This window comes from Paralichthys olivaceus, chromosome 13, assembly GCF_024713975.1.
Source record: "Paralichthys olivaceus isolate ysfri-2021 chromosome 13, ASM2471397v2, whole genome shotgun sequence".
In the NCBI taxonomy this organism is placed as follows: Eukaryota; Metazoa; Chordata; class Actinopteri; order Pleuronectiformes; family Paralichthyidae; genus Paralichthys; species Paralichthys olivaceus.
This window is the reverse complement of record NC_091105.1, coordinates 23,133,529-23,160,173: the sequence shown is the minus strand read 5'-3', so window position 1 is coordinate 23,160,173 and position 26,645 is coordinate 23,133,529. Positions and strand designations below refer to the sequence as shown.

General features: G+C 42.3%; 1 protein-coding gene across 2 annotated transcripts in view; it reads right to left on the bottom strand.

The window, feature by feature from the left end:
- zfpm2a (zinc finger protein, FOG family member 2a) overlaps nucleotides 1–26,645 on the bottom strand; it is a 116,286-nt gene that overhangs the window by 57,852 nt on the left and 31,789 nt on the right. For both annotated transcript variants that reach the window (XM_069537482.1, XM_020091096.2), the window contains exons 2-4: nucleotides 25,731–25,889; nucleotides 18,856–18,957; nucleotides 3,468–3,592 (exon numbers count right to left, since the gene is read on the bottom strand). In XM_069537482.1, coding sequence (XP_069393583.1) covers nucleotides 3,468–3,592; nucleotides 18,856–18,957; nucleotides 25,731–25,889 — 386 coding nt within the window. The remainder of the gene's footprint in view (nucleotides 1–3,467; nucleotides 3,593–18,855; nucleotides 18,958–25,730; nucleotides 25,890–26,645) is intronic.

The following is a 26,645-nucleotide window of genomic DNA, read 5'->3' as shown; positions in this document are numbered from 1 at the left end:
CCTTTTCTTTCCCTGATTAAACTTGTTTTGCTACCTAAGCAACACCCTGTTATTGTCTTAGCATCTTAAAATGCATTACACATGAAAACGACTTCTGTATTGGGATAAACATGTTTAATCTTTATGATAAAGAGCATAAAAAGACGGCACAGTAAGACGAGGCATATTAGCTGTCCAATACAGTGCAGTGTGATTGTGCTAACAGGTCTTCCAACAGCAATAACTATAACTCCAGTGCTTCATGCCAAGCTGAGCCCCTGGGGTCTACAGACCTGCCACGGCCGACCCATCAGCTGTGAAATCTGCTTTCCTCTTTGATAAACGGTCGAGATGTGACCCTATCTCTGTCCTGCAGATGCCCAGATTTCCTGTCATGCTTTTTTCCACTCTGTTTTTCTCCCCCGCTTCCTCTCTCTCCCACACTCTCACTTTTCATTCTTTCTTTTTCAAGCTTTATACAGTGCCTCTCTTTCCAGGGCTGCCTGGACAACTGCACAAAACGCTCCACTCACCGCTCTTTCTCAGCATCATCCATCACTCCGCTCGGCTACCGAGGCCTGTCGTCCACAGGCAAAAAGACCCACACCGGCTCCCAGGCCACAGCGCATGTAGCTAGGCCAGCTCCTATTCGCTGCCTCTGAGGACTGGTAACTATCCTCCCCTTATATCCTATCCTTCCATCCTTCCCTCCACAGAATTACTCTCCAGACGCAAGTCATACCTAGAATCTGTTCCTCCTAAATGGCCTTGCTTGTGCTTAAGTCCTGCTCCTGTCCAGTTAAATGCAAAAGCAGCACAAATTGACTATATTTATTGTAAATCACTTTAAAGAGTCATACCACTTTAGTCCCTGTGCTGGCAAGATGCCAAGGATTGAGAAACAGACCTATGAACCATACGAAGCTGCTTGCCAAAAATAACTTGACCTCTAAAGAGCCCTATCTTAAATGACATGTCTGGATGAAGGGATGAAACATGTTTGATTTCAGAGAGGTCAAATCAATATCTCACTTGCAGGCCATGTGTTTTCAAGCGGGAGAGAGGTGTCACTCTTGCTATATAATGTACCTGGGTGTCTTCGGGTAATTCATTCACCTATTCACATCTACGGGTTGAAAAAAATCTGAGAGAGTAAAAGGAGATTTAATAGTCTGTGGAGGTCGCACATCATAAGAATAACTGGGAGAGCCTCCTAGCAGAGGTACAGACCCATGAAGCAATGAGCTTTTATTTCTATCTCAAACCCTTTGTGCCGCCTGCTGAACCCAGTGCTGCTGCACTGGCCATCCTGACATGCATCAAAACTATTGAAGTTTTTTTTCTCCCCCTTCTGTCTCTTTCCTCCCTTTCCTCATCTCACATTTTTTATTTCAACTTTCCCCCCCTTTCCATCTCCAGGTGAGGCATTACAGTTTGTGCCTGTCTTGATCTGTTTGTGTTTGAAGATCTGCACAACTCCCTCGCCTCCCACTGAAATAACTGAGATATTAGGGATGTTGTCAACGGCTGCATGTTTAACAAGGCAACCGCTCAATGTCTTGGTAAGAAAGAAAAATAAAGAAATAAATCTGTGCAACTGTAAATGAGATGATTCCCTATGGATGTGCAAAAACACAAAAATTGACTGATTCTGGCACATTCAAAATCCAAGAAGCAACTTACACTATGTAAAAACTTGCACTGAAGCAAGAAAGGAGGCTCAGTAACAACACATGCCACTTGGGTTGACCTAGCCCTTAATGAGAGATAGTGAGAAGCTGCTAACAGCCAGTGCCCCATTTGAGAGATGAAACTTGGGAGAGGAGGAGGCCAAGAAGCAAAGCATTGAAAGTGCCCCCATGAGAATAGACACACATGAGATCCTAAAGCAATATGCCAGAGCGTCTCCCTCTGCTTTTAATTGCGAGGGAGGTTTGGCATATTCTATAACCCCTCCACAGCCTATTACAGGTGATGACCAGCACCTGCTCACTTCAAGAAAAAAGAAAAACGGAGGAAAGTAGCAATGAATTCCTCAGAGGGCACTTAGTTAAGAACTTATCACTCTCGCCAAGAGCAACAGCCAGTTTATGCATGTAGCTCAATGGGGAGTGTGATACATTTGTAAAGTTTGGATCTACTGAAAAAAACAACACCCGAGCAACAAACAATTCAAAAAGATGTTTAAACGACATCACTTGGTAAGTTTGAGGGTCGCTTAAGGGACAGCTGAAGGTTGGTCTTTCAGGGAAATTCATGCAGAGATTGCTGGAGAAATACATTGAGAGTGTTACTTTGGAAGGCAACTTGAGGTGTTGCTCTGTCAAATCACTTTTCCGCCCAAGGATAACTGGCTTTACCCTGAGAGAAGCCATATTTCATGGCTATAATGCGGCCTGAGTTATTTAAAGCCACTGATGACTTCAAAACCACGAGGGGAGCTTAGAAAACAGTCAAAAGCGCTCTGAAATGATTTAATAAAGTTTTGTGTTGAAGGAATCTGGGAAAATGGGGGTGAGGGCATCTGAGACCAAAGTCCTCATTGACTTGTCCTTATGTTTCTTAACAGGATGAATGTGGGTCTCGTCACATATTTAATAGGAATTTCTTAATTAATCCAAATGCAGAATGGAGTATCAAAACCTTAGAGGAGTTGTCACTCCAACAGAGCAGCAGGTCAACACGAGCCTCTGCTGGGATCCTTGAAACAAGAGATATGAGGCGGCCGTGTGCACATCAGAAATAATGGAGTGTGAAGATCGAGCATTCAGTCGAAGCCTGCAATGAGCTCAAAATCCACCAATTAAAGTGTTTTGTCATAGAATATGCAGATAAAATGATTAAAATAGATGCACTTCAAAGGCTTTTATTGGAGGCCAGTTAGATCCCCAGAAGAGTCACCTCAACAGCTTTGAATGTCACAGGAATTACCATTAATACACGTTTCACACGTAGGACTAGTAATCACGTTGCCATGGCTGCTAAGGCAAAGTTTGACCAAATAAATGCATTTCATTTCAGGTTTTAATGATCCTGACAGTTTGGGAACTTGTTTTTAGTCCAAGCAACAAACTATTTTAATGAGGCATACTGCATATAATGGTGAGAAGTTGTAACGAATCATGATGGTTGATAAATTATTAATCCATTACTATCAGATCATGGATTAGTGTTGAAGAACAATAAATATGTAGCATAAAGAGGTTCATATAACATTTTATCCCATTTTAAACTTCCAACTCCAGCTCTGTTTTGCTTTCGGGCCCAAAGATTTGAGAAATGCTCAGTTTTAAAAACACTGCAATAGTCATTCACATCTCCTTTTGGTCACATCTTGATTATTGCAATGATCTTTTTACCTGCTGGAAACTATACAAGATTTGGCCACCAGTCGTTTAACTGATGGGATCACATGTTGGAACGTCTTCATACTAAAGTATTCTGTACTATTGTGTTTCATTGAATGGGTCGCAAGGACAAGGACATACCAGTGCAGTGCTGTCAGTGCTCATCTCGATCTTTCCCTCGAAGGGTCCCCATGTTGTCCCCACTGGGAGCTGCTGCCGGCTGTGGATCCGACGCTCGCCGTCTTTAAGGAAGCCATCCAGCTCTCCTAGAAACACAAGGGAACCCAAAGCAGTCAGCCATATTGTTTTGTATAGCACGCAAGTTCCACATCAAGTCACAGTGACGTTCACTCATTGTCCTGTCCCCTCAAACCTACATGTGCGATGACATTACTGCCGCAAACCCCTGCAGTAAACAGTGAAGGTTAAAGCTGAGAGTTTCAGAGTGGATAAGCAAATCAAGTGAGCATCCATCTGATGTTGTTGCTCAGACACATGGCGCGCTAACCTAACTTGAAAGGTGTCTTGTGTTGAGATAATCTCTGTGAGACAGTGCAGGCTTGCTGCTACTGAGAGGAGAAGCGTATTCCTGCTGTTCCAGGAAGGTTGGGCCCTTGTTAGTGCTGTGCAGAGCTCCATCTAATTAACAGTGAGACCGGATAGTGCTGTTAGTTCTTCTGGTGCTCACCTCCCTGACAACCCCTGCTATCATATCGCAGAGATTCACTGCACTTTTTCAGGATGGTGATTAATCAAATAGTTATAATAAACCCCATGGCAGGCTATGACATAGTTTATGGAGAAGGCTGTTTTCTTGTTTATGAGTTTGAGTGTGTATGTGTCTGTTTATGTCCCAGAAGGTAAGTGAGGAAAGGAAGCAGCTCTCACCTATACATTTCCAAGTGGTTGCCTTGACAACACTAAGAGGTCTTGCTGTTTGTGTGATGATTCAGACATCATTAAGTACAAGGTCTAGTTAGAAAAACTTCTGGATGCACAAAGTTCACCAAACTCAGACAAAGAGCATTTTCATATGAACTGAACCATGTCGAAGAGTTTTTAATTAAATGTGACTGTTTTAATCATTGAGTTGAATCATTGAGGTCAGAGATCAGGGTCAGCTCATTGATCTGAGACACAACAGCCACCTATATTTTACAGCACATACCCAGCCTAATAGTTATTATGTATTCTGGTTCAAACAAACTCTACACGAGTTGTTAACATTGCATCTTTTTAACCTATTTGTTCACATGTGGCTAATAGGTACTCAGGGCATTCGGTTCAAGCTGAATGGGCTGAAGTGATCACTGAACTTTCTGACGCGTATGTGGTATAATGACCTATTCAGCCCCGCTCTACTCTGTAAATATCAGCCGTGTATCTGCTGCACGCTGTTGTGCTCGTATGGAAATGTGCGCTTATGTGCTCCTTCCCATGCATAAACATGATCGTAACATCAGCCATGTCTTATTTCCTGCTACAAATGATGCCTTGCTGATCATATACTCCTCAGTGGTGGTCACTGCGAGAACAATAAAAAGCTAAATGTCACCCATAATAAAATTCACTACATTGACCAGGCCTTTTGTTTCAGTAGATATAAAATCTGTGAAAACACCAATGAGACTGATACTCAATAATACTGCTGAGAAAATGCATGACTATTTTTGGAATAGACCCACAAACAAGAGAGTTGGGGCAGCTTCTTTTTTTCCCTTCCTCTGAGTCCTCTCTCCATGTTCCTGCTGTTGCATGCTGTCTTCCCGGTGCTGCAGTGGAAGGTGGGTAAGCTCATTACAGAGAAATAATTAAACATTGGTGCACAGCTGGTCGTCATCACTGAGAGCAACAGCCACCGCTTGACGCATTCTGTTTGTCCTCAGATAAGACCCACGGCCTTTAACCGCTTGGATGCAAGTTCCTGTTTAGCCCCGCTTGACACACACAGCTACAGTCGTCCCCAGCCAACAATTTTGATTCCTTTCTCTTTTTTGGGGGGTGGGATGCTTGGAGTAAAAAGGGGGTAACGGCTAGTGTAGGTGCGAGAAGGAACAGGGAGGGGTACGATTCAATTTGTGCAGTTTGTGGTCCGCCATGTTTAGGTGCCAGTTGTGTGCATCTCACACCAAATGTTGCCTGAGGACCTTGGCTCACAGATGGCTTGTCACATCTGTTGCTGATACTAGTGGAAGATCTCCACAAAAACACCCGTGGATGAATAATGAGTTCCCCTCATGGACTGTCTGTATCTTCTCCGTATGATCACTTACAGGTTAGACTATACATACAGATGTGTTCTGTTATCAACTGAACTGGTGACAATTATCATTAAACCTCGACGTCATTGTGAAGTCATATCCTTACGAAGCACAAAATTACTTGTACCCATCAAAAATGAGAGTAGAACAAAGACAGAAGTTGTGGAGTTTAACCCATCAGACTGCAAACAACAAACACAACCTGGTGGAAAGCTCCTGATAGGCAATAAGGAGATTTAACAAAGCCAGCAGCAGCGTTCTTCTCATCATCCAGTTCTCAAATGCCACACACTTGGCAAAACATGAGCGCATGATGTGGCGTGAGAGCTCTACCCCCTCCTCTGAATCCCAACTCTCCGCCACCTTCACCCTTTACACCCCCCTCCCAATCACCACCCCCACACCCCTCCCTCGATAAGATCATCATCTGTCGCTAGACTCTAGGGTCTGTTCCTGCACTCCACAGATACTTGGCAGACCAAAGAATGTCCCTTTGTGTGGAGAGATCCTCCTCAGATAGCACCCAAGATGCTTCACGCGGGCATCTGTTTGTTTTTTTTTTCTTTTCTTTTTAATGTGCGTATGTGTCCTGTCTTTCTTTACTGTTATGGTGCGGAGGAACCTCATCTCTCCATTCAGTGGCATACGACTGAATGGTAATGAGTTTCTTGGTGGCACAGTGCCAGCCTGAAATAACTTCAAGAATAAGTGGGTTTATGGACAATTGACAGACAGGGACCCTAAAAGAGGGGGCCATTTTTACTTACTTAAAAATATAGTATTTCAGATGGACAGATATTCATCAATCTCCTTGGAAGGACATTTTTCCTTAAAAAAATTCTCCTATTCCACATCTCACAAACATATTATATATTCGCTTGTTCCAGCTTTTCATTTAAACTAAATTATGTTTGCACTGATTACATGTTTTGCTAAGGCTGCACCATACAATTAAACAGGAAAATTGTATTTAGATGATTATTGTGCATAATTTACACATATTTCCCCAGATCTTTGGTTTTATAGGTTGGTCATTTTTGCTAACTGGAATTTAAAACAATTTATTTGTACCTTATAAAAATAAAAGGACTTCTCACCACACATTACTTGTTAAATAAATAAAATGATAAAATAAACACACCTTACAGGGATGTAATGATGTTCACTAAATAGCACTTGTTAAAAGTATTTTTTTTAATTACACATGTTTTTATAATTTTACAATTCTATAAAGTTCTAACAGATTTTGGTCATTTTAGGACTGCCTCACCTTTGATTCTTTGGAATTATTAATCTTTCACTGAGATTTTTTCTATTAATGCACATGAGACGAGAGTCGAAATGATCTTAATATAATTTCTGGTCCAGAATAAGGTCCCTGCTAATGGTCAGAGATGACAAATGACATAATCAACTCACTGCTGCAGATTAACATTTGTTAAAGCAATGGCTCTGCTCCAGATATTTTCGCCATGAATTAGACGAGCTAAAAAAACTTCAAGTAAAATAAATTGCCTGCAGCACAGAAACATACGCTGATTATTGGCTGGGCTTATGGTTTACTTCACCTTTTATCACAAGTATATTAACAGTTAGGACGGGTGATAAAGGGAAACAGAATGGTGGATTAGAGACAAGTGGGAAAATATGCTAGAGCTTGACACAGCTTGACAAAATCCCTCTTGATATCAAGCAGTACCTGAATCAAAGCAAATAAATGACTGTTGTTCAAAGTTCCATAACCTGTGTGTGGCAATTCACTGATGTCCTCCTGAATCCCAGTCATCTCCACAGATAGGCCGTGTTATAGAGCCAGCAAATTGGCTATAAATTAATATACTATGAGCGAGGCATATGGGGTGAAATGGAATGCACTTTATCAGTTCAACAAAAGGTGCCACATCTTTAAAGCAGATATGTGATATGAAATTTTCCAGCTGAAGGAGAAATGTCACAGAGCTTTGATAAGAGAGCAATGAACTTCTCCCCCTCCCCAAACTGCTATTATCAGGTCCTAGTGAGCAAAATGCATCATTTATAACCCACAGCCCACAATATAATCTCAGAGAAAGGTGCTTGTTTTAAAATAGCTGAGAACCCCCCCACCACCAGGAGCACCACCTCTCTCTCCTTCCACTCCTCACCCACCTCCTGCACCCCAACCCATCCTAACCCTCCTCGACTGCCTGCTCATAGTCCAAGACAGCATTGAGAAAGTTGATTGTGCAAGTCTCCAGGCTTGGCCACATGAGGTGGGGGCAGTGTGGGGAGATGGAGGGGGGGAAGGTTTGGTGGCGGGATTCACCCCTTCAGGTCAGGCTTGTTTTTAGGCGATGGACAGCTTGGGGGGAAAGAGTTAAACAAGTCAAGGGGATTAGGGCATTTCAGCTGTGACAGTCCACACAGGCTGTGCAGGGGGTCGTGGGGTGGTGTGGGGGTTGTTGGGGGGACCCTCTGAGGGAAGATTCCAACCTACTTGTGGTAGAGAGACCCAACAACGCATATAAGAATTATTTTCAAAGATGCATAGAAAAACACAAGTTTCAACCCCATCGCCAGGCTAGATAGTTGATATTAGATGCCTAAATACACTTTTTTCATGCAAGGGCAAAGAATTAAATAAAAAGAGAAAACACAAAAAAGTATCTGTCAGTTAAGGTTATGGCTACAGCTCACAGGCATTTAGTCTTGCTAAATCACAAAGAATGAAAATGATAAAAAACTGCTGCCCTAGTTGTGTACAAAGGGAACACAATCTACAATTCAACATTTAAAACATTATACTGTCATATTTGAACAAAAATCTAATTGTTAAATTTAATATTCTTGGTACCTAGCAACAGCTCCCACCCAAAATATAATCCAGCTAAAACCCCAACATAAAACTGAAGTTTTTTAATTTATACGTCAGCTTTTGTACGGATAAAACAAAACAAACTATATGTTAAATATTGAGCTTTAGAGGAACTGGTAGATGGATTTTGTTTCTGCTGAACAGAGCCAGGCTAGCTGTTTCCACCTGATTCCAGTCTTGAACCTTAGCTAACTGGCTGCTGGCTGTAGCCTAATGAACAGGTATGAGAGTGGTATCCAATGTTTCATCTAACCCCCCAGGAAGAGAGAACTATGCCTTAAATAAAATGGAAAAATCTTAATTCCAGCTCTGTAACAGGACTGTGACAAGTCTGACATTCTTCATTCTCAGCCACCAACCCCACCTCCACATCCTTGCTTTCTGCCTGCAATGCTGTTGGACCAACATCGTGAGGTGTGGAAGTGGTTGGACAAGGACTGAGGGTCCAAACCTAACCCATGATTATGCTGTGACCATAATAAAGAAATGGGAGTATGGCTTCACACTCACACGCAACTTGGTCCTGCAGTATATTATCAACAAGCAGACTGTTGTATGGTGTCACTGAGTGAATTGAAATATACCAGCTGTCAAGCACTCCATTTCATCAAGAGCCCGGCAAAGTTAGCAGCACGCCTGCTGACAATGATCTCGGAGACATCCATCTTTAGGGAAGCACTGCAATTTCTATTGATAGCATGTAAAGAGAGACAGCAAAACTTAAAGAATGACTGTCCTCACGCCGAGATACCACCGTATCTGCGACAACATCTAGAGGACACACACCACTCCTGCTGGAATCTGATTACTTTAAATGCCTTTCTTTAAAATTTCACAACCATCAAAAGGACATTACTGCACCTGAGTGTGTCAGGATGAATGAGTAATTGATGGTGTGTTCAGTGGGAATGCATGTATCTAAGACAGATGGATTAAAAACGCTGCAAGCTGCAGAAGCAAGGTGCAGTTCTTTCTATTCAGCTCACCACTAAAACACAGCATACCGTAATATATTCATATTAATTAAAAAAATATGACTTCTCTTTAAAATATCAACAAACAAGATTTTTTAGCAAGAAACACAAGTTAACATTGCTACCTTCAAGTCTTCATATTCTGTTGTTAATTCAGGAGGAGACTATTTTTAAAGTACTCCTGAATCTCCTCCCAAGTCAATTACCAGGCTGCAACTTCCCCTGGGTAACGGGGAATTCTGTTTTTTTCCTGGGTGACCTAGTTGTCTTTTGTGAGTAGGTTTTAGCCGGAGCAGTTTGACAGTCAACAGATAAGATGGATTAAGCTTTTTTTTCATCCAGTTTTGATGTGAACAGCGTAAAAGCGGGTTAAATCATTGAGTTTCAGGAGTATTTTTAAATGCCTGGAGATACTGCGATAAAGGAGCTAAACCTAAGACTTGGGCTGGGAAGGTCAAGGTCGTGGCTTTTGAGAGCAGCTACCCAGTGACGGGGGCCAGCTCTCGCCTCTCTGGGAGCGAGCAGAGAGCCACAGCAGAGCCCACCTCTCATCACTCCCAGAAAAGATACACGAAAGGAGTGAAACAAAATCCAGCGAGCTCGACGGGCGGCATCAAAGAGCAGCGCACCCTTGCTATGTGTGGGTTTGTGTGTGTGTGTTTGTGTGTGCGTAAGTAAGCATGTGTGTGAGGGTGGAGGGGTGTTGTTTGGTTCCTGCTTGCATTTGCATGCATGCATGAATGAGATGAGTATGTATGTGTCTGCCTGTGTGTGTGTGTGTGTGTGTGCGTGCACTGTAAATTCTTCCTCCATGAGCAACTAGCTCCATAATTATGTTTTGATTATTTGCGAGTACTAAAATAAAACAGCAATTAATCTGTTGATGTAAGACAGAAAATAGAAGTGCGACGTACATATTAAACAAGCATGTTTACAGAGCGATGCAACATTAAAACAAAATCACATTTTGAGGGTATAATTTGTACAACTCCCCAACACCTCCCCCTGCCACCCCCCTGAAACATGATCTGACGCATGCCTAACACAAGCACAGGAGTTGACAGCCGTACAATCACATGACGCAGCTCAGCCAATCCTCGATTCATTCGAATTTTTAAGCTTCACAGTGACGATGCCACTTGAGCATATGAAAAGGTGAAGGGGCGACTGAAATAACAAACAAATCAGTGCAATGCGCTGGGGTCAAACACTGCCTGTAACATGTTTGTTTATCACATGTCACATCTGGCCAACACGCGAGAGGTTTTTGGTTCGAAACATTTCTGAGGGGACATATTTAGACACATTTTTTGTGGACATCTATTCCCCCACTGCTCCTCATGTCGGTGACAGGGGAGAGTAATCCTATACACAGGCTGCTATTGTGAAATGAGAAACTAGCCTCCTTCACTGCCAGAGACCAGATGCACCTCTCTCCCTCTCTCTCTCTCTCTCTGTCCTAATCTGTAAACGACTTAAAGGAGCCTTATCTCCGGGCTCTTCTGCTTCATTTCATGCTTGATTTACTTTAATTTGTCTGATAGGGCACAAGGATTTGGAAATGGCCCATCTTTCGGTGGAAAATGTTCTGATTTTTCTCTGGCATTGTTATGTGGAGGTTTTTGACTTTTCTCTCCCCCTCTCTCCCTCTGTCACTCCTCCTCCTTTTTCTCCATCTCCATCTCTCTCTCTCACACTCTCCTCTACCTCTCTCGCTCTTCCTCCCTCTCTTTCTTTCTCCATCATCTCTCTTTCTTTTCTTTAGAGGGGGGGGGGGTCTTCCTCCAGTGCAACAGTCTGTTTGAGTGCATTTATATTCAAGCTAACACAGCAGAAACAAGTTTTCCATGAGGTGTGATTTTGTGATGGGCGACTGCAACACTGGAGTCGTGTTTGCCTTTCAGATCCACATTGGGCACAGAGCAGCCGAGTGCTTCAAACCACAAAGATCTTATGTTTAAGTTAAGAGGCGACTGGCCCTACAGTTTTGCAAGTGGGTGAGCGGTTGGTGCTGATAAAGTTGCTCCACAATGAAGGACAGGGACAAGCGACATGTCTACAGATGCCTCGAGTTATTTTTCTGCCGGCAGAACTCAAGTGCTTGCATGACTGTCTGGCTGCCCCCATCACCAAGACATTTTCCCCACTTCTATTTAGTGACTGAATGACAGCAGAGGCAGTCAGCTATGATTAGAGAGAAGCTCATATCTTACCAGATCCTGAATAATCTCCATCCCCTCCCACCAATGAGGAAGGCACGGAGGCGGCACGAAGGAGAATGGGCAGAGCTGTCCTGATGTACAGACATGTCATATGCTGACTCCATTCAACCTCAGTCAGTCTGATTAATCTGAACACTAGTCTTAATCAAAGAGAAGTTTACATTCAAATCTTGTGCAGGGAAAAGATGATAAAAAAAGAAAAACACATGACTAAGAGATCTACTTATGTTCAACAGTATAAGTCATTGTCAGCTGCTGGTTACATGATGATATTTAGACAAAAAAAAAGGATTTCAATTTCCCGTAAACAGTGACATCAAACGTCACCGACCCCACCTCCGAACACAATGTGCATAAATAAATGGTTAACTACACACACATACAAGAGCACAGAGGAAGAAACAGGGAGACGATTGAAATTCATCTCACAGCCTGAATTTACTTAACTGCGGGTCTGTGCACGGTGATAAACGGAGTGATGATCCGGCAACACGTCTTTATCCATGCTTTGCTTTAATTAACAGCGGCTTGTTTGTTGAAAAGATGATTAATATGCCAATGAAAATTGCATAATTGAATACCACAACACTCGCACAATCAGGGAGGTACATGCCATTTTTTATTAACTTTTTATTATCATTATTATTGCTATTATTTGGTATTTTAATTCACTTGACAAGTGGGCCCCACCCTCCCCCCCCACCACATCTAAACAGAAAAAAAAAGCAGAATGAGGTAGAATTGGCGTGACCAGCGGGCCAAGCTGGGCCCAGCTGTTCATCACCAATGGGAGGCCTTCACATGCGGGGGCTCTGTTCGGATATCAATACCTATCAGTGTGAAGGCTGTACACGAGTGTGTGTGTGTGTGAGAGAGAGAGAGAGAGAGAGAGAGAGAGAGAGAGTAAGGGGGTAGGGTTTTCAGAGAGATGTGGTTTGGATGGGACAGAGTGCATTCTTATGGCCGAATACAAATGTAAAGAAAATTGCATGCATACGAAACGAAGCACTATCTGAAGCACTTGCATCCAGATTTTACAGAAAGCCTTGCAAATTCATGCATGAAAAAGAACTACAAACCAAAGTCACTCAATCACACTCTGTAGTGTTTTATTTAAAAAGGCCAAAAGAAATGAAAAATTCCACATGCAAGTAAGTTTCAGTTGAGCAATCCAGAGTTTACCCAGTATTATATCCCCCGTAGCACAGCCTGCACGAGCGTCTCCATGTTAATGTTAAATACACACATCAAATATTCAACCAATTACAATGATACCTCTTAGAAAAACGTGTGCAGCTACAGCCCCTGGGAGGCGCGATGCAGAACAAACATATTCAGAGAGCTAAAGAAAGACGCAATGGGTGTCAAGTCCCCGGGGGCAGAAGCACCACCAGCCGCAGCGCTTTGACTCAGCCTCAGATTTAGCAACATCTCTCATTTTCCTCAGAATTCTTTGGACTTGCTCATGTTGAAATAGTAATCGCAGTAAAAAGATAGCATTCTAAATGGACACAAATTGGGTTGAAATGCAGACAAAGTGGCTGGGAGTGAATTATCTTATTAAGGGCATTCTCAGTGTGCTGTATATCCCATGTAGCTACACAAAACTAGAACTGAATATAGTGACATCTTCCTCAGATGATAAGAACAGTGATTGCATTTTACCCTATTTTAGATTATATAACTAACAACCATGAAGTTCCTTCATAAAGCCTCTTAGTATAGCGGATCAGTGACTAAATTTGCATCAAGGCGATGCAGCAAAGGAGTACAGTGATTTGTCTAATCTCTTGTTGCATATTTCATCATTATAATCACACATTGTGGGTTTGTGAGTGTGCCATGTGTGCCCTGTTTTCTCTGCACACAGGTGATCTAGACAGTAAAAAAAAGCCTTCATCAACGTTTTCTTAAGAAATAAAAGTATTTGGAAAAAAGACAGACAATGTTTGCACATGGCACTTGGATTGCAATTTAATTTTACATCACTCAAGGCCCAGAACTCACAGAGAGGCTGATGATGGACTTTCATCATCAGTATCAGCAATCTGAGTGTCATTCATGTTTTGTGAGACTTGTCAGAAGACTTTGAATAAACCACTGGAGCAGCGAGATAAAAACCGTCCTTTTCTTAAAGGAGAATTGCCATGATGCACGTCCAAATTTCTTGATTACAAGACGGAGGGGGAGAAAAAAAAAATAAAACCTCGAATGAAAGCCTGCGCTGAAAGTTTTCAGTTTGCTGATATAACAGTCAAGTGTGTCTATAAGTCTACTTAAAACGCTTAGGTATCAGTGGAGACAGCTGCGACACCCTCGTCTTATGATTCTGTCGAGACAGTACACTATCAAACCTTTCATACCGTTCCCAAGCTACATTTCCGGTGACAAAAGCTTTGCGAAAGCCTCCTGAAGGATTCATCTATATCCTAATATTTCCAATCCAATTTAACTGGAGCAGCCGGAGTGGTCTGAGCACCAGTTTACGAATCTTTGCTTTCCAAGACTCTGTGTGCTGAAGGCTTGAGGGGTTCAATCAATGGTGCTTTGATCTCGGCTGGAACCATAATTATTTAACATTGTTACAAGGATTTCTCTAATCCATCCTACCATTAAATCCCTTTTACACCCTCATCTTCCGCAGCCTAATCTGCATCTGGGTGCTCCGTTTGTCTCTCTCCCTCATTTCAGCTCGCCCCTCCTTCCTTGACGACACCCTGACTTTATAATGGACTTGGGCACCGAGTTAGAAAATGGCTTGTTTACTGAGAGCAACCTGACTGAACTGTCCCTGAAATGAATGTCGCTGCTCAAGAATTTAAAAGTTTTCCTCTGTACTTGTGCTGGAGTTTTGGTCAATTCACTCTCAGTTCATTTGGGGCCAAATGTTGAAATTGAATGCCTACATATTTAAGAATAGATTATGAACTGCTGATTGCAGCTGGAGGAACTGTATTAATCGGACCCTGTAACCTTCCTAGTTCCACCTTCATCTTAGTATTTTCACAATTTCCACTAAGTTTAGTTGGATGAACTGAGGGAATTTCAAAGTTCAGGTGACTGATGCCCAAAAGGTTTAATCCCATCTGTTTATTTCGCTGATCACTTTGACTTCCAACAAAAAGGGCCCACTGTCCTTTTGCAAATATTTGCGTGTCTGTGTTTCACCATGATATAAATAGCAGCATGGGCAACCGCAAACATTTGTTGAGGCACCTGCCACACTATCGTGGCCATCTGGTCCTCCAGTTCTCCTAGCATGACATATGTGCATTAAACCCGAAACGGTTATTGTTTTTTTTTCTTCTTCCTTTTCTTTCTTTTTTTGGGGAGACTGGAAGAAGATGGATTGGTCACAGACCCTTCTGGGTTGGCTGGAGTCAAAAATGAGATTCAAGAGTTTTTACATCTGAGTGAAGCTGCGTTTTCAGCTTGTGCCTGTTTGATGTCTTGAAGGGGGAAGGAAGGGGGTTGATAGAAGTTTTTCAGGGTGGTGTGTGTGTGTTTCGGGGGGGCGGGTTCTTTTTGCTTGTGCTCCGTCTGTGTCTGACCGTCAGGTAGATTCTCAGATGGCCGCTCCTTCAGCTGACCCCTGCCTTGCCCTGGCTGCTGCCCAGCTGGCACCAGGAGCTGAGCAAGCCGGGCCACGCCAGCCATCACGGAAAGCCAAGAGAGGAGATTTGTGGACAAGGTGATCATATCGCTTCACTTACCGCTCTGTCACACTCATCTCCTCCTACTGCATCTCCTCCTTTGCTGTGTGCAGTATTTTCACCGAGTTTTCTGCAATATCTCAGATCCTAATGTCATCGTGTACGTTGCCAAGGCAGCAATGCACAATTATTTATTATGTGAAGTTACAGAATAGAGTTTACCCATCAAGAATGTGGGATTTAGAGTTTTAACACCTCAGCAGTAAACGGGCAGATATGTTCACATAAGCCCCTCTGCAAAGTAATGTTTTCTGTTGTGCTTTTACCCTTACAGATAGTATTGGTGGAAAGCAGCCCATGCTTTATGTGAATGATATTTGTTTGACAAAGAAAAAAATTGCTTGAAATCCCAAAAAAATCAATAATAATAATTATTTGAAATGTTGTCTCTAATGTTCTATGCATTGTCAGTGTCAGTATAAGTATGAGAATGGTCGAGCTGATTTCCCTGACTGAGTAATACTCTGGGTGACAAATAAACTAAAACATTACGTGTCAAATCAGTGGAATGCCCTTTTAATAATTCAATAATAACTGAATTTTCCACTACAGTGGATAATAAAGTTGTATTGCATTGTACTACTGATAAGACAGAAACTCTGGCTAATGCTGCTACAAATAAATATATTACACACACAATATATTCATCTGTGCATGCTGCAGATAAATAGGTTGACTGCCCCTTTAATAACGCTTTATTTTTGCAAAGATAATTTTCCACTGGAGCTGACAATAAAATTCTATTGTATTGTCCTGTTGTGAGAAATATTGTATAGGCTTGATGAGCCTGAAGCCCTGTATAAAACCACAGTGCAGCGCTCATCAGTTATATCTTAAATCTAATCAGCCTAACATCATGATATTAGTGGTGGTAAAATACTCCATGGACAATATCAGCTTGTAATCTTGTTTCGGCGGTCAACTAGCTGAGATCATAGATAGACAAATGCTTGAATAAATATCACACCAAACAAAATTCTGCTTAACAGAATAGAGGAAATGGCAACGACCGCAATAACAGGGCTCTTAACAAACCCTGGATTTCCATGACTTTCATGAGGGGGTGTAGTTTACATGAGCAAGCATTGAGATAAGGCTGAGAACAAGTTCATTAGCAGAGTTAGCTAGCTAACACACGCCATTCCCAATTAGCCTAGAGGAGAGCGAATGTGAGAGAATGAGAGACTCAGATTCCTATCATTGCTCCATGAAAACGAATAGAATAGCACGACACGCTATCTCCCGAATCAGCGGCTGATTGCGGAACATCCGTGACGAGAAATGAGCGAGAGACAGAAGATCAGTGTGCAGATTTGCTTAAGGACATAGTCGCGGAGACGAGCGGAGAGAAAGGGAAACTCACTGGGTGTTCCACATCAGAGACCCGGAGCTCTGAACAACAGAGAAGAGCCAGCTATCAGATTAATAGTGAGTCATTCAGTGCGGTTCTCTGCTGTTCCGCAGAGAAAGACAATCACAGAACAGGGGGCAATCGCGGACAGCACTTGACATGAGCTGCTAAAGTGGAGATGAAATGCAGGGACAAAAAAAAGTTCAATTACAGGATGTAGATTGTAAAGGCTTTTGTTGTTACTCAGCAAAAGGGAAACGGTATGGAGGTGCTTCAATAGAATCACCAAAGCAGGTGGGCATGTTCCGAGTTAGCCCACCTCATTAAAAGGCTTCACTCTCTTTTTATGTTAACGGCCATTGCACATCCTATTCAGATGCACACACGCGCAGTGATTAAAAATTATCTGTTGGTGATCATAATCACACCTGCTTAAACTTAAGCCAAAGAATAACAAAGAACTTTTGAATGCCGAACTATCAGACCATTTACAAAGAGATTAAAGGGTAGACAGTCTCAAACTAAATAAATTTGCTTTTAATCGCTTTGAACAGGAAGTCATGTCATTTCCAGCGTCCCTATCTGATTGTCTGATTCCCCTCTTTATTCAAATTATAACATGCCCATCTGACTTTTGCAGCACAATGGGAAAAATTAAAAAGGGAAATGACCTTTCATGGCAGCCATGATGGGAGAGTGAATGGCATTATTATGCGGCAAGATTAATTTCTGCCCACTCTACGCAGCCCATTGAGAAAACACAGGAGAGGCGCGAATGCCTCAGTGTAAGTCACTCACTAATTGGTTGGTATATCATAGCGATGTCGAGAAACGTACGTAAGAGGTAACAAGTTGATTAGGAACATGTTTCCCTATGATAATCCTGACTGCAGAGATCAAGCCTGTGCACATCCACCACACAGCATATCAAAGCACGTCTCTTAAAGTTGGATGCAGCAATGTGTTGAGTGCCATTTCTCTGTTTCTGATGCAACAGACTTTTGGACACAGTGCTGGAGTCCTCAGATTGGATGTCACTTGATAACTTGGAATGCTGAGGTTTAGTTAAAACATGAAAATGGACATCGTGTCTCACACCGCCTCCTCTGCAGTTCAGCAAGAGACACTTCACTCCCAGGAAACTCAAGTCTCCCTCCTCTCTCTGCCTCCGCTGCCTGTCCAGCAGCAAGTTCCTGAGCCTCTAATTCTCATTCTGATGGCTAAGTAGAAGAGGGACGTATAATTACAGTCAGTAATACATCTACTCATGCAACATCCATCCCTTCTTTTCAAAGGAGTATTTTTTAAGCTCAGCATTTTCTTGCCCAAAAGGGGCCTTTTCCCGCATGTGATGCCTTCTTTTTGTCACGGCCCCCATAGTTCTGAGCTGACCCCCTCAGCCCTGTCTCCTCACTGATCACAGTGATGGTTTATTACTGTCGTCCCAGCGCTCTTATCTTTAGCCAGCAATGCTCATTTCCTTCCCCAGATTTAAATGCAAATGTGAAATTTAATGATAAATGCATTATCTGATAGGTGCGATAACACTGATTCACTGTCAGTATAAAATACACACCCCGGGGGGCTTCAAGCTAGCGAGCATAACTTGCCCAAATCCACTTTTTTCTCTCTTTTTCTCTCTCTCTCTTCCTCTCTCTCATCTCTTCTTTTTTTCTTTTTTTTACAAATGCACATACCTGCCACAAATTCTTGGGGTCATTTTATGCATTAAAATGACTCATATTTTGTGTGGTCAGCAGTGCGGGTGCTGGCTGTTGCTGAGCAGTAATTGCTGAGCAACATTCTTGTTCAATGTATTATCCATCACTCCGATGGAGCTGCGTTTAGTAAGAGGCCAAAACAAGATGAATAAAACCAGCTGTGTCTGTCTTACATTATCGGATTATTTATTTTTTCATTAACGGAAAGAATAAACCTACTTCTTTGATTATATGTAGGTATTGCTAATATGGTGCTGTTAGTGGAATTGTGGGTATTTATACATTTTAGAAGCATGTTATATTGCATGTAGACATCTGACTAGTTTGTCCTGGAGACTTAGAAGTGTTTACAAAATCTCCTGTTGCTCCTTTTGTATATGCAAATCCAATCCTGGAGGCTATCTAGCAAAGTGACATGAAGACTTGTCCTTACTTGGACCATCCCATTCGTCCGGCCCCACTGCAGCGTGTCGGGTCTTCTCGCCCTGTGTGTCCATCTCCGACTCGCCTGCTTCTCGGTTGCCATCTTCCTCTCCTGCAGGACAGAAAATAAAATAAAGTTCCATAAAGAACAGATGAAACAAAGTGAAACACACTCAAGCCAAATTAAATGTTTGAGACACCTAATTTAATTAAGCACTGCAATGTGCTGAGTCTGATGGATTTTGGATATTATCCCAGCAAAAACCGTATAGTTTTACAGCTCTTTCCTGTAATATTGGTGTGTGCCATAATAAGACGTTGGCTATTGTGAATGTGTGTGTGTGTTTTGTGTGTATATGTAGTTCTATATGTGCATGTTTGCTGTGAGCTCACCAGGTCCAGCTGCACACTTTTATGTGAGAAGAGCTCCTGTGAGTGCTTGCAGGAACAGGAGGAAGCCCCATGGAACAGGAAGGAAAGCAATGTGTGGGAGCGAGGTGGCTATTTATTACCTTTTGATCTATTGTGGAGCGAGCTAGAATGTGTGTTATAGGATGTAGGGCTGATTTACAGTCTCTGGGCTCTCACAGACCATGCTAAGGGATATTTGGGTATCTCTCTCCTGGATGTAAGTGTGTAAAGACCTTACTAAACAGTGTGCAGGCGTATCACTGACAACAGAGCCTGTTGAGCATTCTTAGATGCACTTAATGTAAAAACATTATAATTAAAAATGTTTTTGCAAGTCTACAGTAAGCACAGTTTGTACTCAAAGTTTACAAGCACATAAATCATTGCTTTGTAGGTGTCCCTGGTGTGGTGCTCTAAATAAATCCGATGTGGCCGACACAGTGGTTGAGCGGAGTGTCTCTCCGATCTCGGACAAACCTGCTTGGGGGGATGTGGTGGTAGTTTGTGGAGGAACATTTTCTTCACTTTTGTCACCATATCATTTTCATCCCTTTGATGTTTTAAACCCAATCGTGAACTTTCAAGGACAGACCTGGATTACCACAATGGATTACTACACTTCATACACTACAAAAGTGCTGCAAATGTGCAGTTATAATATTTTGAAATTTGAGACAATATCATTTTAAGATGTGGTCAAGATGGGACTTATTTAGAAATCAGACCTAAGACATACATACATGCTGTTGTCACACATCTGAGAGGGATAGCATTTCAGAATATTAGGTCATCACATTTCCAGTGACAACTGTTAATAGTACACTCCTGCGCCGTCTGTCCTCAGGTTAATCTCCACATCAAGCACACACACACTTTGCTTGTTTAGCTATTTTTATTTTTTTATTTTTTGACACGGCTCACTTCAAAGAAAGCAGAAAAATGTTGCCAACAGGATGTCAGCTTTCTGCCTTGCTCTAGAAGAAGAGGTGTGTACGAAGAAAAAAGTGATACTGCAAGGGAAGTCTGCAGAAATGTCCTACTTACAGTACATGAGGTCATTATGACCCAGTTTTGCTTATGCAAGTGTCTGCTTGGGCTGGCGATTTCTCCCCCTTCTCCTCTTCTCTCCCAGTATATTATCAGGGAGCCCACTCAACTAAATTCCCCCACTATTTATTGCTGGGCCTGGAGTACCTCTTTAGCATACTAGGCTCGTATTATGACGAGGATAACAAAGGCGTATATCAACAGTTCCTTCCAATGGAGCGGAGTTTAAAAAAAGCTGGCAAGATAACATTAAAGGCACTACCTTGATCTCAGGCGAACATGTTAAGCCCTGTAACGAAACGTATTGGAAGTGTTTAATTACAGCCCGGGAAATGAAGCTACAAGATGATTCCTTAATTAAGCAGTGATTAAGGATTTTCTGCCGTCTATCTAACACAGTTTGCAATGCATTTTAAACACAATCGCCCCGGCAACCTCACAAGGGAACAATGTCACAGGGCTTTGATGAAGTTTCCTGAACAAATGTCACAAGGAAAAAGCAGAGCAGAGGAAGAAGTGCTGGAGCAGCACTTGTTTGCTTACAGTTTGATAAAAGCCAGAATACAAAGAATATGGAGACCTATTTTTCTGGTTTTATAAGACATAGGTATCTGATTTAAATATAAATCGATCTTAGTGCTACAATTCACTTACAGGGGACTACAATAAGAAACAGAGACTTTTTTATCATTTGAATTGAAACACTCTGCAGTCTTATTAAGGGAGACAGATTGTCAGCGATCATCCTCCACATTATCGCCTAGATCATAATTTACATCTGGCTGAGATTCCTTTTCGTCCGCAATCAAACGGAGATACTTAAGGTTGAGCGAGGGAAGGCTGAGGAGAACAGAAGGGACGGGGAGGGCTGGGGAGGCGAGGTGGCCTGCTGGGTGCAAGGTTGGCGGGCATGCAAGAGGAGCCAGTGAGCTGTTAAAATCAGCCCTATCGCTGCTTTATCAAAGGACAGCTCTCTAGCCAAATCGCAGTCGCACGCAGCGTGCCACACATTCAGGTCAATAAGCTTATAGGCGATTTACACAAACAGTTCCTCGAGCAAGGTAGCAACAAAGTCATATTGGCTTTTTCTCTCCCTTTTAGCATTGTATCTGCCAAAGAAGCCCTTGAAAATGTCAATCTCTGGCATGTGACTTTAAGGAGCCCTGAGAGCTCTAATCCTGACCACTGAGTCTAGAGACAGGTCGCACTTTCTGCAAAATAGAGTATAAGTGGTTTTAAATCTTCGTATGGGATTGCACAGTTCTATGTGTTACTGAGTTCTAGACTCAATGACTTTAACCCACTGCCACTTTTCCGAAACCCATTGCAATCTTCCTGCTGTTGGAGCTCAGAATGTGATTTTGTGTGGGGGGGTAGCTGCTGTCCCCCCAGCAGTGGTAGTGTTAGTCAGTTGATATTGCATATTTGGTTGTTGATGCAGATTATGCTGCAACAGATAAAGTCAATTCCAGGAAGCAACCTTTTTCACCAAAGTCAAGCATAGCTGTAAGACTACTCTGCTATCTGAAAAATAGGTTTGAATTGCATGCAATTTGTGGCAGGCAGAGCACTCCAATAGAGGGAGGCTATTAGTGAAATGCTTTGCCACTGTCTCTTTAAATGCCAATAAATTCCCATCATTACAGAATCTGGCAGTTTTCCTCCCTGTCTGCAGCCTGGGTCTTTATCTCGCTCTGCCTCAGTCTCTGAGCATGTAGATCTGGCCCAGTTAGATTGTCATACTTAACAAACATTAATGATTAATTTCCTCCACTGAGTCAAATGGGGCTAAAGGGATGACTCGATTCATCTTATCGCACCACAAATTAGCATTTCCCCATATTCTCCAGCATCAACTGTGCATTAAAATTCCACATTTACCATTCTGGGCACTGGCAGCTGTGGCAAAAGAGCCAAGGAGATCTTCCTCCTCTGTTGCCGGAGATTCTGATTACTTCTGTGTTACACAAAGAGTGGCATAATTAATTCTGCACTTTCTGTTTGTTACTGTAAGGCTCTGACTGCTGTGGTTCAAATTACCCACTGAGAGGTTATTTGAAGGGTCAAGGTGGGATTGTTCATTGCAATGTTGACTGTGGAGTCCTGAGCTTTTACTTGTCACTTCTGCTGTGATAAAATGTTTGTCCCTACACTGCAGCTCTGTAATTTAACGTGAGCGGTGCAGAAGAGTGCACATTTTTACATTTAGCTGCCCTTGATGTATCCGTATCCTGACACTCACCCAATAAACACTCACTATAGCAGCAAAATCAAGCAGTTTGAGCTGAAAATGCTCGTGTTATCTAACTCAACCAAAATATGTTTTACATCTCGGAAATGACACACATGAAATGACATGTAAATTTACTGTCAGAGCTAACTAAGGAAGTCATTTGTCATCAGACAACACTTGGAACGCAGAGAGGGAACAGCTTGTGGAAACACCCTGTGCTGAACTTCACAGATAGCCAACAATAAAAGAGGGGGTAAAACTGCAAGGTGAAATTTCACAATTTCAGTAAAAAAAAAAAAGATGCCACCCAGTGTATATAAACCCGGTCTATATTTCCAACAATTATGAAGTCAGGTGTGTATAAATCTTTGCTGTGGAATGTGGGCTCTTCACAAGCAGAGCATCATAAATGTGAGTGTGAGTTTTTGAGTTGTTGTTTGAGGTAAGACTCTGTTTTAATCATAAAGGAGAGTCAAGGTTATTTCTTATTATACGATTCTTTTTTTCCTCACAATGCTCTTGCTATGTCGGCAGACCTACTCTGAGTGTATTTGTATTAAATGTGTTCCCCCTCTCCTTGGGAATCTACTGTTCAACCAAGCTGCTTCATTTCACCCCCATATGGTGTTTCAGAGGCATTATGTTGAGTGTCACTGACAAAGGACTCGTACATTTAAAGGTAGATTAGTGCCATATCTGTAACTGTATTAGTTTAGGTCTGCATTATTTGGTGTTGGCTATTATGGATAATATTGACCAGATCTGAAGGTTGGTGTTGGAATAAATACAAAAGCAGTAAAACCAAAGAAGTAAATCAAATCAAATTGCCAAATAACACTTGCTTAGCAATAGTAAAAGCACTTATCATGCAGAATGCACTCTTCCAGTGTTCCACTGTATTCTTCTGTGAGATTGCCTAGAGCATCTTTTGCTAATTTTAAGCTACCAGTATGTATGTGATGGCCCTTCACAAACCACATCCATGTGAGCCACCAAAAACCAACGAGAGCCATGACACCATTAACTGAACAGGTGATAGAGCCAACCACCACCCAGTTTAAAGGTTCCCAAGCCCGAGACCAAGATGGGACATCAAGGTGCTCCATGCACTTATCTGGGGAGTCCCTTTTCTGCAAGGGTAAGGCAAATGACTGAGTCTTTGGTGGCATTCAACTTCTTGACCTTTGCGCCTTTAAGCGGCTTTACTACTTCACCGCACTCTGATCAAAGTTAATAAGTGCTTCATATGTTAATGAAAATTGGTACTCCTCTTTGTGTTCCTACAGCTTTTTAATACCTATTATAGACTGAAACTTTTAATGGAGGTTTTAGGTCCCCCTGACAAGCCCATTTCAGAGAGTGACTACACAGATACAAGGCTAAGCTAAGACCAGAGAGTCACTGCTCAGTGGAGGAACCTTACACGGGAGACCGTATTCTCCGGGAAGCAGCCGAAGATAAAGGCCATGGGATGAGTGGCTGCTTTAAAATCCACGTTCAAGTCCGCACAGGGCTAATTACAGCACGCCATCACATTTGAGAGGGTTTAGTTAATCAAGGGGCTCTCTTTTTCCTCCTATAGTCGAGGAATAACACACTTAAACCATTTAATGCCGCCAGGATTGCGTCCTGTTTAATTCACGGCAGTTTCACAGAAGTGGGGTAAATTTAAGCCACTCCGACATTAGTTTTAAATAGATCTAATTGAGCAAGGGATCATGGGGAAAATGACTACACCTGATGATTGCGCACAACGTGGCATGAGGAAAAGGGACATTTGGATAGTACATCATTCGGGTCTTAGGAGGCAATAGGAGACTTAGCTACTGTAAGCCTAGATAGCAGAGTCATAATAAAAAATCTGACTTGGCTGGTGTATGAAAAAGAACAGATTACTACTGTCCCATAAAAGTAGTATTTGACATTTGGGATTACTATTTAGTGTTGACTTTATTCATAAACACGGGGAACAGACAGGAGATTTGAGGCCGAGTTCCTCATAAGGTTTTATCCAAAACAATGGGAATTTTCGAGCGTCTCTGACAAAGCTCTTTGAAAATTTCCAGAAGTTGTACTTTTTTTTCTTGCTGTAACCACCAATGTGTACTGTGCCACCTATTTCATAGCTACTGGGTTATTACAAGACCATACATTGTACTTTGAAGTTTGAGTAAGGACACATTACGAAGGAGACAAAGGGTAAAGCAAACGAGGCATCGCTGGTAATTGCAATTTCCGAACAATTGTGCCGTTCAACTTTCTCCAGAGAACAAAAGGAAAACATTATTGATACGATTACTGGGGCATAGCCCACCTGAAACATGAAAGATTTTTTTTTCCCTTCAATAATGTAATCCCACGAGGCACATCAGTTTAGAAGTGTGAAGAAATAATTCTAAACAAATTTCCCTTTGAAAGGAAAAAGAAGAGGCAGACATTCAAAGCATAGGTTCTTCATTAAAAAGTCAAATTTATGGCATCCGCGAGCCTGTTAGAGTGGGGACACCTGGGGTAGCGAAAGCCACGCAACCAGGGGGTAGGAGGGGCGGGGGACTTAGGGGAAGGGGGAGGAGGGACAAGTCTGTCATCTTCACACTGTAACCTGGAGCAGACCACAAATTAGCTCCTGTGATGGCAAGGTGTGACCGAAATGAAACAAACATACAAAGAAGCAATCTAATTGAATTGGAGTTCAAAGAGGACTCGGGCGCATTTGGCGATGCTTTATAGTGCTGGACCTCCGAGCAGTAGCAGGTGCTGCTGAGTGTTCACAGAGCTTCAGCGCTGGCTCAAAGGGAAGTACTACGCTCTCCAGTGCATTGGTGTACCGTAGCACACCTTCACAGCACTATCACAGAGGGAGAGCCGGGGTTGCCGATGCCATCTCCCACTTTCAGATCAAACCACTGCTCTTGAGTGGATTGCTGGGATCACATATCAAAATGGATAGTTTCAACTCAAGGCGGTGATGCGGGAGAAATTCTCATACGGACACAAGTTCTGCCAGGTCTGATTTGAACATGTTGACGAATTTTATTAGACGCCATTGGCAGGAGTGAAACTTATTTTTGAAGCTTGGCACGAGGGTTGCTCAACATATTGTCTCATATTAGACGTTAAAAAGAGCACCGCACACTGTTTGCGGAGAGCGGCTTCTGGAATTATGGATTGTAGAATAAGTACGTGATCGTCACCTTTGTTGCAGAAGTACTCCATATCTTCGCAGCTCATGTTCTCAGTCTCAAACTCGCCGGTGAAGTTCTCCTCCGCCGAGAACTCGTCTTTGGCCAAGAGCTCATTCTCTTCAGAGACGCACTCCTCCTCTTCCTCCTCCAGGCCATCCTCTAGAGGACCTGAGGGAACACACACACATTCACACATACACACATACATACACAGACACACACAGACACACACATGCATACACACATAAGGGAGATGTTCAGCAGTTTCATCACATCCTTCAGGCTTTCATTAAAAAAAGAACTTCTGCCTTTCTTTGTTTCTTTTGTTGCGATAATGCAAAGTTATTCAAAGCGCAGCGCTGCACTGTCTATGCATTCCATGTTCAGACATCCAGTATAGACAAATATAAAGCCATGTCAATAAAGAATATTATTTTACCTTAATATTTCATTCCAATTTTATTTTCATTCCATTATGGCATATTGAAAAAGCCCTTTGAGACTGTGTGCTCTCTGAAAAACAAGCTGACATGCAGCCAAGGTGAGCTGTGATGTTAATCCTGCTACCTGCAAAACAAAACCTCACACAGATGGAGGGAAGGAGGGAAAAAAAAGTTCCTTTCCAGACTTTTCATACAGGCATCAGCATGGGAGGAGGAAAGAAAAATACTTTTATTAATTTGTTAGCCTTATCACAGGGTACAATGTTGATTTTCCATTTACATTCCATGCCTCCGGGTAATACACCAGTGCAATCTTAAAGGAGACACTTTTCCGTGTGATTAATTTTCCCCCTCTCTGCGCAATATTATTTCTTTAAATCTAAATGATTTCAGAGTTTTGCTTGTAGCTGTACATCTCTTTTGGTATTTGCATATTACCATTTTGCTTCAATCAAGGGCGTTGATGGAATTACTGTACTGC